Here is a 9,922-nt window from a genome sequence, read left to right on the forward strand (position 1 = left end):
GCCTTACCATTTGAAATGGTATATATGAAAGAAGTCTTACGGAAGAACGTACCAATCATGGACGGACAGAGGCCGGTCAAATATTTTCAAGCTAATGACAGGCATCTAATTTTTTCTGTCGGAAGACGGTCAAAAATTAAGGACGGATCAACAAAGATATAATTTAGAAGACTGTCAAAAATGCTAATACACGCATAGCAGAATTAAACACCTTTTTTTCTGCTCAGTCTTGGGGAAAGATATCAGCATTGCAACATATGGTTACTTCAGAAGGGGTCCTTCTCAGCCGTCTTTCACGGTACAAATGCATTGAATGCCTGTTTGCATGTAAACAGAAAATAAAAGCATCAACAATAAGTGTAGTAATAAATGATGTATTTATTTTTGCTCTGTACATATTATACGCATATACAGCAGCAACGAGAAACCAATGTTAATATTTACACAATCTTCAGCTTTTTAAAAATATAACATATCAAAAAATGTAACACAACCAACTGCATACAGTACATGAAACTAATATAGTACTTAAGGAATACAGTAGGCCTATATATGTTTAATATAACACACATACAATATACTCAAAGATTATTAACATAAAACAAAGAACAGAATGAAATATACATTATACATATCTAATATCACATAAATAGTTATTGGCTTTCTATTTTAGTGTCTTTCTAGAACCCTCGAGTATTTTGTTATTCCAGGCAGGCCTGGACGTGAAAATATTTTTGTCATATTTTAATTGATTTCGACTAATTATTAGAAGGCCACAACATAGGTTTATCAATCACCTAAATTGAGGCATTTTAACAGTAGATCTTAGTCTACTGGTCTTAAAGCGGCACGCTTTTATTCAGCTGTATATTGTAGCAGAGGTCGGGATTTTGATTTTCTTTTTAAATAATTTGATTGACCTCATAGAATTGCGGGAAGGCCGTAGCGTCCTTATTCAGACCACTGTCCATTCATCTGAATTCGAACTATTTTGCCTTAACTAATAAAAGGCTTTCATCTGTGAATCATTTGGCATTACATTGTTAAACAAGCTTTTCTGACCTTGTGGGAAACCCTCGTTCCTAATGCTACCGGCTATTTTCACAATGCGTCTTCTACGGGTGTTCTATTGAATAGCATACAGTGTGTACTCAGCCGAAGCTCTCACAAAGACGTATTTTCAGTATTTTTCTTAATTATTCCACACTGCCCCTTTCACGCGACTGACCAACGGATGAACTCGTCACAAAATCAGGGGAATTTTCTGTTTCTCCGTCACTTGTGACGTCAATGTCTTGCTCCGACAGACAAGGAGAGTCTGGACAAATGTCTAAGTCATTCTTGTTTTCTGTTTTGTTGTTGTCAGACGCAGCTTTATCTGAGACACTAGTATCCTCTTTCTGGGATCCGCGGTTCTTGTTCGTAGTTTCTGCATTGCGTTTTGCGGCTTCCTGTTCTCTTTTTTGCTTTCGCCATTTCGCCCGTCTGTTCTTAAACCAAACCTGCAAAGATAATAGTACAGATTTATTGGAAGCATGCTAAATTTAATGTTAGGTTGCTACTTTGCATGTCCTACAACGGCAACCATTTAACTAAATAATTGTCGAGTACAGTAGTCCATCTTTTCAGAACGCCATGTTTGTTACAAAATCCTTTAAAACTAATAATTGTTTTAACTTATATAAATAATATTATGAACTTTTTCAGAATTCTATGAACTTTTTCAGAATTTAATTCACAGTAGTTAGTTTTAATTTCGAGTCGTTGAAATAGGTTGCGATTAGATTTTTTGGCGAATTTTATATCAATATCAAAAGCTACTCCTTTAAAAATTCGACATTGGTGGTTTGGATGTCCGTAAGAAAGCCGTTGCTGTTGGTGCTATCAAATCTGTCATTAAAGGCTTATCCCTTTAAAATGGACAATTACTCATCTGATTTAAGTCTTCATTAACACGGCACGGGTTAATCGTTCGTATAAAATGGACAAAAGCCGCTGAACAACTTGGGGGCAATTGTCAGAATAAAATCCCATAAACTATTAATTAATGGAGAAAGATATCCCTCTATCGTTGCTTTATCCCAGCAGCCTAACGAAATTAGGCAGATAAATAGTAATCCCAATTTTCAAGCTCAGTGGTTCTTAACAACCAGGTCTATATTTACCAATAGCCTGGGACTTTAAACCTGGAAAAGGGCGAACGGCTTAATCTTAAGTGTAAGTAAAACAATGATTTGAACAGAGAGAAACACTTCTAGTTTGTGTATTATTAGACAAAACCTGCCTCGAGGAGAATAACGGACCGCACAGATAAGATAAGAAAAAAAAAAAAAAAAAAAAAAAAAAACTAGCAGATTTAAGGAGAAAGAGACAACTTCGTGGCCGCGGCTGTTAACAGTGTTATTAATTGGCGCAATAGAGCACGTATCTATTGTTGACGGCATGATTAAAAAATCTGCCGGCGATTGCTTTAGCAGACAGTCGCTAGCATCTCTTGGATATCCGATTCGTGTTTTATTGGGCTTACTTGGGCGAGCATAAATTGGATGAATATTTTGTAACAAAAGGAAGCTACTCACAAAGAGTGAACATCTCTTATTTCAACCGTCTGTGATCACAGAGCCTCTTCATCTATAAATTAACTTTTCGAATTTGTTGCGATTTATTTTAGTTTTTATCCCAGTTCTTTTCAGTCTTATCTCTTCGCTCCAGTACAGAAAGCCCTTTTTATGGCAAAATTAAATATCACAAGCAAATCGGTTGGAATAAAACTCTTGGCTATATTATGTTTCTTTCCTGTTTAGACGCCAAAAGTCTTAAAAGTTCTGTAAATAATGGGGAAAAATTCGATAATCCTACACGTTGCAAATTTAGGTTTATTATTTAGACGATAATAAAAATCAAAATATTTATGCATATTTTTGTTCACCATCCTGTATGTGATTTAACCAAGTTTGTTTATTCAGTCATTACGTGTATTCAGACCGCTCGTTTCTTCCCTCAGGAGTGGGAATTAATATGCCCAAAGATTAAGTGTGTTTTCTTAGATCCCTTTCGCTAAAAACGACCTATTTTAACTGCTAAAAGCCCTCGCCATTCTGGATGTAATGAACACCCGCGACACTTTCTTTACATCATCATAACCCGTCAGTAATAATAGCAAACGGCTTTGTCGATTATTGAACTTAATTCCATAATATGAACGAATTAGATGTTTATTGCTGCCCGCCTTTGTGATCGAACCTGAACTTCAGCGCGAGAAATTAACACAGTTTTGTGGGGAGGATTCTTTAAAATTTTACCTCGCTGAAATCAAAATCTTATATCGAGTGCACATTAAAAAATCGGCTTTCTGAGCCTTCATTTGCTTTACTGCTAAAAGCATCAATTTAGCCCTGTTTTCTTGACACTGTCAACTTTAATTTTTCACCCAGCCGCTGTGTCTATTTCTTTTTGGAATTTTCTACAAAAGAGACCAAATTCGCAAACACATTTAACAGCACTAGTGAAGAGGTACAAAAAAGGGCACTCGTTTCCTTCTGAAGATCCATTTCCTTTCGCAACTGAATATAATGGGGTGGAAATTCGCAAATATTTGACAAAGACAGCAGCTGGAGGAAAATCAAGTGCGATTTAAATGTGGTTGTAACGCGGAGCAGCCGCGACAATGCGGAGAAAATGTTATATACGATTTAAATCATTCAATGGGCAGCTTAGATAAACGTGGGAATCGGAAGTTGTCGGGAAATTCTAATTTGCCCGCCTGTCCTGAAGGTGCGTAGAGACAGTGTCAACACAAGGGATTGTCATTTAACCCGGCCATCCCTACCGGCTCCGACTTTACCGAAAAACCTTTTATACTAATTTTATTATCGCTTAAAAAGACGCTTACAGCGTCAGCACATTGGGGCTAGTTTATTAAATTTTCTACAATAATAACAAATACGGGGAATCGATATTCTTCAATGGGTGTTATTTATTTACGAAGTATAATGTGTGTGTTTAAAGAATGGAAAGCCAAGTTCACTGGTTCCATTGCTTATTGAATTGGGCCTAAGTACTTTGTCCGATTTTGAGAACATTCGAATTAATGACAAAGAATGGTGACATCGGATTAATAGCTCAAGTTCTATTAAGTGGTAGGATAATTGCCTGGATCAAAAAATAAATTGGGGTCCTACCATCCGCTTTTCAAACACACCAGGTAGGTAGATCTACTGTTGGTATTCAAAAAGCTACCACAGAAAGGTTCATTTTTTTTTCTTCTGTAAGTCTCCCTCTCAAACTTCCCCTTTTTTTTAATTGAATGAATAGGCAACGCGTTTTTTGGCGAAGAATACTCCGCAAAACACAGATTGTGCTTTGGATACTTTTGGATACTTTTCCAATTAATTCTCAATGTCCACTTCACCTAGCTTATTCATATATGTAAAACGATTAATCCAATTTCCCCTTTCCAGATCGATTTTTAAATTGATATCAACGATTCCATACCATCCCCAGCCGTCACAAACCTCTGTTACAAACTCGAATTTCGATACTTTATTTATGTTTTATCAAGTTAAGATATTGTAATCAAAGAACATTAAAATCACACAGAAAAAAAGATACAAAAAAATACAAAAAGACGCTAGTGATTCAAATGCAACATTATTTATAGGAGTCTTCTTTGTTATGCCCCATGCAATATACTAACCTCGACTCTCTCTTCTTTTAGATCCACCTTCATTGCCAGCTCCTCGCGTAGTAATACATCAGGGTAATGCGTCTTCTGGAACGTCTTCTCCAACTCTTCCAATTGTTCTTCGGTGAAAATAGTGCGATGTCGACGTTTTCTCTTTTGTCCAGCTCGTGCCAGATCAGCAGGGAAAAATCCAGGAAAGGTTGAATAACCTACAAAAAAAAAGTAGAAATACACATCATTTTTGTGAAAATTAGAAAATTTGACTTTAAGGTCAACTACGATGGAAATTTGAATTACCAGTTTGTACTCGTCTTTCATATTTTTCAGTTTCGCTCCTAGATGTATCAGTCTAAGGGAATATACAATCTATATTTCAGCTACACACATATGTTCATGATACGCAAAAATTGACGAAAACATTTAGGGCAAAAGTGAATGTTCTGAGTAGCGTTAGTTTGGTTAAATGCAGACCTTTCTTCAATGTATTTTCCTTTTTGAATTTTAATGATTATTATAATAAAATTCCTTCATATATATTACCTCGATTGAATCACCAAACGAACCTTTTAAATATATATTTAGTAAGTTAGTCAAAAGAAAAATGATACATTTGGTTAAATGATAAACAAATAGAATCAACCAAGGGATACAATATTCTGAGTCATGCAAAGTACATAAAATTTTGGAATCTTTCTCCTAGTGAATTGTACATATCTTATCATTAAAAAAGGAAAAAAAAAGAAAAAGAAATTTTCATATCAGTCTCGATCAACTTTACTGCTCTTTTTTTACGTTTTCATTCACTTAGTTGGATCCCTGGCGTCCCGTGCCGCCAATTTTGCTTCTGGTCGGATGAGCCACTTTGAAGGAGCGCGAGTGATATCGCATGATAATATGCGGTAAAGATATTAACTTTCTTGCCCCAGGGCAACGTTGCCAAAGATTAAAGTATAAACACCCTAAATCTCCCCCGAACAGAGACAGATGTAAAAATCGTTCACTCCCACCGCATAATTATCCCATTTGAGATATTTTCACGAAGAAAATCGAAAATTTTGGTAAATTGTTCGAATTCGTGTTTTGCCTGTGCGTATACGCATCTGCAGAGATGTAAGACTAGAGGGCGAAGAAAGAGGTGTCTATTTTCTACCGTATCCTGTGATGCATGAGGATAATAGTGTTATCATTGCTTACCTATCATTCTCCCATCACTGTGGATTAGAGGCCTAATAAGTAAGCCGCTCACTCAGGACGCTTTCATTTAAGTCCCTACCAAATATTGCAACTTAAGAAGGAATTGTTGCTGAGTTGAAACGAGGCAGAAAATCAGGGCATATAGAATACGGTCCCTACTCCGACTTCTTAAAGAATTAAGATATTGGTTGGAGTCATTTAATACCAAGCAAGGTTAAACAGTTTTACGATTCAGAGCATCCAAGTAAATTACAAATTTCAACAAAAATTAACTCGTTTCATTTGGTAAACCGATCCTGGTGATCTTATCGTCAAGTTGTCTAATGTTCAAAGGCGAGTGCTAGGGAGACGTGTGTATACAAGGAGATTTTCGTTCAGTTTCAAGTGAGCTAATTTAGGGGTCGGGGTAGTTTACAAGTGCAGCCGTAAAACCGGCAGAAGGTTAGAGGCACACTTAGGCGGAGCTATAAAATTGGTTTAACCTTCTAAAAGATCAAAAGTAACAGAGAAACATCTCTATTACTTCAAGCAGGAAAACCTAATGTGATCCTGTGATGCCTGGAATTTTTTCCCATTGATTTACTTCACCAAAGTATTTCTAATGAGATCTTTTGTAAGCTTGCATGATTTTCTTTTAAGATAAAAAGAAATTAAATGCGTATTTTCTTACTTTCAGCTCGAAGGAAAAGTAGCGATCGTTTAATAGGCGATTTGTTCACGAATAAGTAGTTGTGTGTTGTTAAACAAGTATTAAAACTTAAAATATTTACTTATTTGGTTTTCGTATAGGCAATTTATAGAAGAAAAATAATCTGTAAACAAACGGCGTTAAAATGAACTTGCAACAATTCTAAAACACGACTTTACTCTAGATGAAAAAGCGACAAATTAGTATTACCAGAAACCTTGACATAGAGGAGTATTTGTTGTCTACAATTAAGGCACTTTGATACCTTTTGTTTACATTTCTAAATATTCATTTTCTCCTCGACAACCTTCCCTGAAAATATTTTTCCTAGAAGTGTCAAGTATAAATTTGAAATGTGAAGATAAGTATCAAATCCGGGTTTTTTTCATGTTTAGAAGAAAATAAACGTTTGCATCTAGCCGGCACAATAAAGACGCATCCAAGCAAACGTGAAATGTTATTTCAAACAGAATTATAATAAAGCAATTTCAAATAAAACGAATAATACCATATAATACGCCTCTTACCTTTAGATAACGCGTACACGAGAGACAAAAAAATTCAAATAGACAATTTTAACTACAAATTAACAATACTCCTCTATAACATAAGTGCGCATAGGCATATTTCTATAGAAAGTTAAGAAAAGCAACGTTTCCAAATATTAAAAATATAAAGTCCCTTTTACTCTTTTCCTTTTCTTGTTCCACAAATAATACCACCAAGTCTGCTTTTCAACAGTGTAACAATACGCGCCGTTAGAATAATGGTTTTGTTTCTTTAGTTAGAATCATGCAGCAGATAAAGACGAGTTGTTCAATATCAAGAAATATAAATCGACACTTACGAAGCTGTAAATTGCAAACAGTAACAGGTGACACGTTGAGATAAGTAAATGAAAATAATCGAAATAACAAAGATAGGAATAAATACAAACCTAACACCTTTGTAGAAGTATGAAAAGCATGAGCTGATTTATTGAAAATACAGTCTATTAAAACAATATTATGATCGTCACGCTTTCTGGTGTATGGCTTCATTATATAGAAGTATAGATACATTAAAGCTAATTCACTTAGTGAAATATGATAATCTGTTAAAATATCAACAAAGAGAGAGAGAGAGAGAGGGAGAATGGAATGCCAAAATATAAGATTTAAACAAAAAAGAGATGTCCATAACGCGTTCTTTCACATTTCAGACAGCACTTCTGTGAAATAAACTGAATGGACTTGCAGCGGTGAAAAAAATATGCGCTTGGACGTATGTATTTTTTATGAATATTTTTAAAGAGCATCGTAGATAACTTGTGTCTTACCTAGGAACTCTGCTGCGGCCGCCTGGTGTGAAGGATGCAGCGCATGGTAGGGGAAATAACCGGGCGGAGGGCGCTGGTGAGCTAGCAGGGGTCGAGGTGCCAGAATACTGTCGATGGTGAACAGCGACGGACTGTGGACTGAGGACAGCATGCTGGATGACACCGCAGCCTTCAGATGCTCGCTGTAGTAGTAAGGTAACGCGGGGTGGGCCATCCTGTATTGACTCCTATCTTGACACACAAATGCAGAAACTGATACAATTTTTTCTTTGCGTATTTCACAAACGCTTGTCTTGCATAAAGTTTTAGTTGACCGAGTCCTGTTGACGATCTCGCTATGAGGGATCCTGCCCCTCTCCCGTAAATGCCTTTTCGAATCAAAGGTTTCTTTGGCTTTAGGAATTTTCAACAACGGATGGTCAGCAGAGATGCGTGGCCGTCGCAGATAACGTCGCACATACGCCGATCTTCGCTGTCGTCCCCGCTCACGTCGACAGGCCGAGTGACAACTCCAGGTGTGTCAGTGCCAACGTAATCAGGTTATTATGTAGCGACAGCAGTTCGGTTGCCTCAGCCACACTTCTGTGTGGCTTACGTATTGTCTCTTCTTCTTAAACGGCAATTGCCTCTCTGTTGCCCACTAAGTTGGTCACAATCCGAAAACAATGCCCCCACCAACTTTAACACAGAGCCACGCTGCTTCAACAAGCGCTGGTAAGTTTATTTAATTGCGTTTAATAAAATCAAGCTCAACCCCTGCCATTAGCCTTGTAAAGTAATCCTTGTTTACTTGAGACAATCATGAATATAAGTTCGGTTAAATCTGCTTACGGTAAGAATGAATGGACGAGTCCTCTGATTGACTCACTGCATATAACAAGTGCCCGCCCACCGCATTAAATGTCGAGTGTCGAGTATTAAAGCAGCTCGGTGACGTGAATGCCACAACAAATAGAGGAATAGTAGGATAATAACATTGTATTCACAGCACAGAGAAAGCTAAGTGTCAATATAAGCTCAATGCAATCGAAAGAGCAAAGGCTTGTGTGCGGATTTTTTCAAGCCTTGTGCAAATTTACCGAAAAACATTTTTCAGTCGTGTTTTTAAAGAAGCAAAATTACGGGCTAATCTGCTATCGAATGTCATAGCTACTTTTCAGTGCTGGATTTGTTGAATGGACTGAACAGTTAATAATCGAGCAAACCTAATTCGTTTTTTAAGCCTTTTGTGTGTGATTTCTTTGTAGAAGTATTTGGTTAACAATATCCAGCTTGTAGATAAATGAGATTATGAGCTTACAGGAGCTTCCCAGTGAACCCTGGGGGTCAGGGTGGGCCACATCCGCGGCAATTATTACGACAGGTGCTCTCTGAAAGACTTAGATATATTCTTTTTAGTGGATTCTCAATAAGTATTTTTCTATTTCAGGCGCTGATAATACGTTGAGTCTTACTCTATGCAATGGAAAAAATGCTTGCATACGCCAAACCAAACTTAAGGGCATGCGCCGTGCTCGGCTGTTGTCAGGTTTGACAGGAATTCATTTTCAATTACCATATCTTGTACATTCCAAAATATAAGCATGCAATTTGATGAAAAATTCTTCTACGTTTTTAGCTTAACTTTAGGCAGATTAGATTTTTGGCTGTAGCATATGAGCCCAAAAGGGTCTGCCCCAAAAGATTCTGCCGTGACATATATACACGCTCGCTCAGCTGCGTGCATGCACTAGGCAATTAATTTTTTTCACCTTCAAATGTCGTTTTTATTTTTCAGCCAAAAAGTAACAGCAAAAATGACATCATTTAACCAAAGAGTTATTAAGCAACACATTGTTCAACTAGAGAATTGCATTTGAGACTTGAAAATTACTGCCAAAAGCGTAACATTGTTTGCAATAAGGGTTTTATTATTCAGTTTGTTCAAAAGACTAAAAAAATGTGTCGATCGCATACATCTTTTCAAATTTAAGAAATTATGGACACAATTTAAGGTGTGTTTTGAAATAAAGAAAATGCACTTGTACTTACATGCAAT

At 36.7% G+C, this 9,922-nt stretch overlaps 1 protein-coding gene across 1 annotated transcript; it reads right to left on the reverse strand.

Moving 5' to 3' along the window:
* Positions 1-358: 358 nt before the first annotated feature.
* On the reverse strand, positions 359-8,896 carry LOC106150664 (uncharacterized). Its single transcript, XM_013523598.2, has 3 exons — positions 7,885-8,896; positions 4,697-4,893; positions 359-1,502 (listed from the first exon to the last, which is right to left on the reverse strand). Exons 1-3 carry the CDS (start codon positions 8,096-8,098, stop codon positions 1,197-1,199), a joined length of 717 nt encoding a protein of 238 aa, XP_013379052.1. The 5' UTR covers positions 8,099-8,896; the 3' UTR covers positions 359-1,196.
* Positions 8,897-9,922: the final 1,026 nt, after the last annotated feature.

The sequence above is a fragment of the Lingula anatina genome, chromosome 2 (genome assembly GCF_051362555.1).
Source record: "Lingula anatina isolate TDL-2025a chromosome 2, LinAna3.0, whole genome shotgun sequence".
Classification (NCBI taxonomy): Eukaryota; Metazoa; Brachiopoda; class Lingulata; order Lingulida; family Lingulidae; genus Lingula; species Lingula anatina.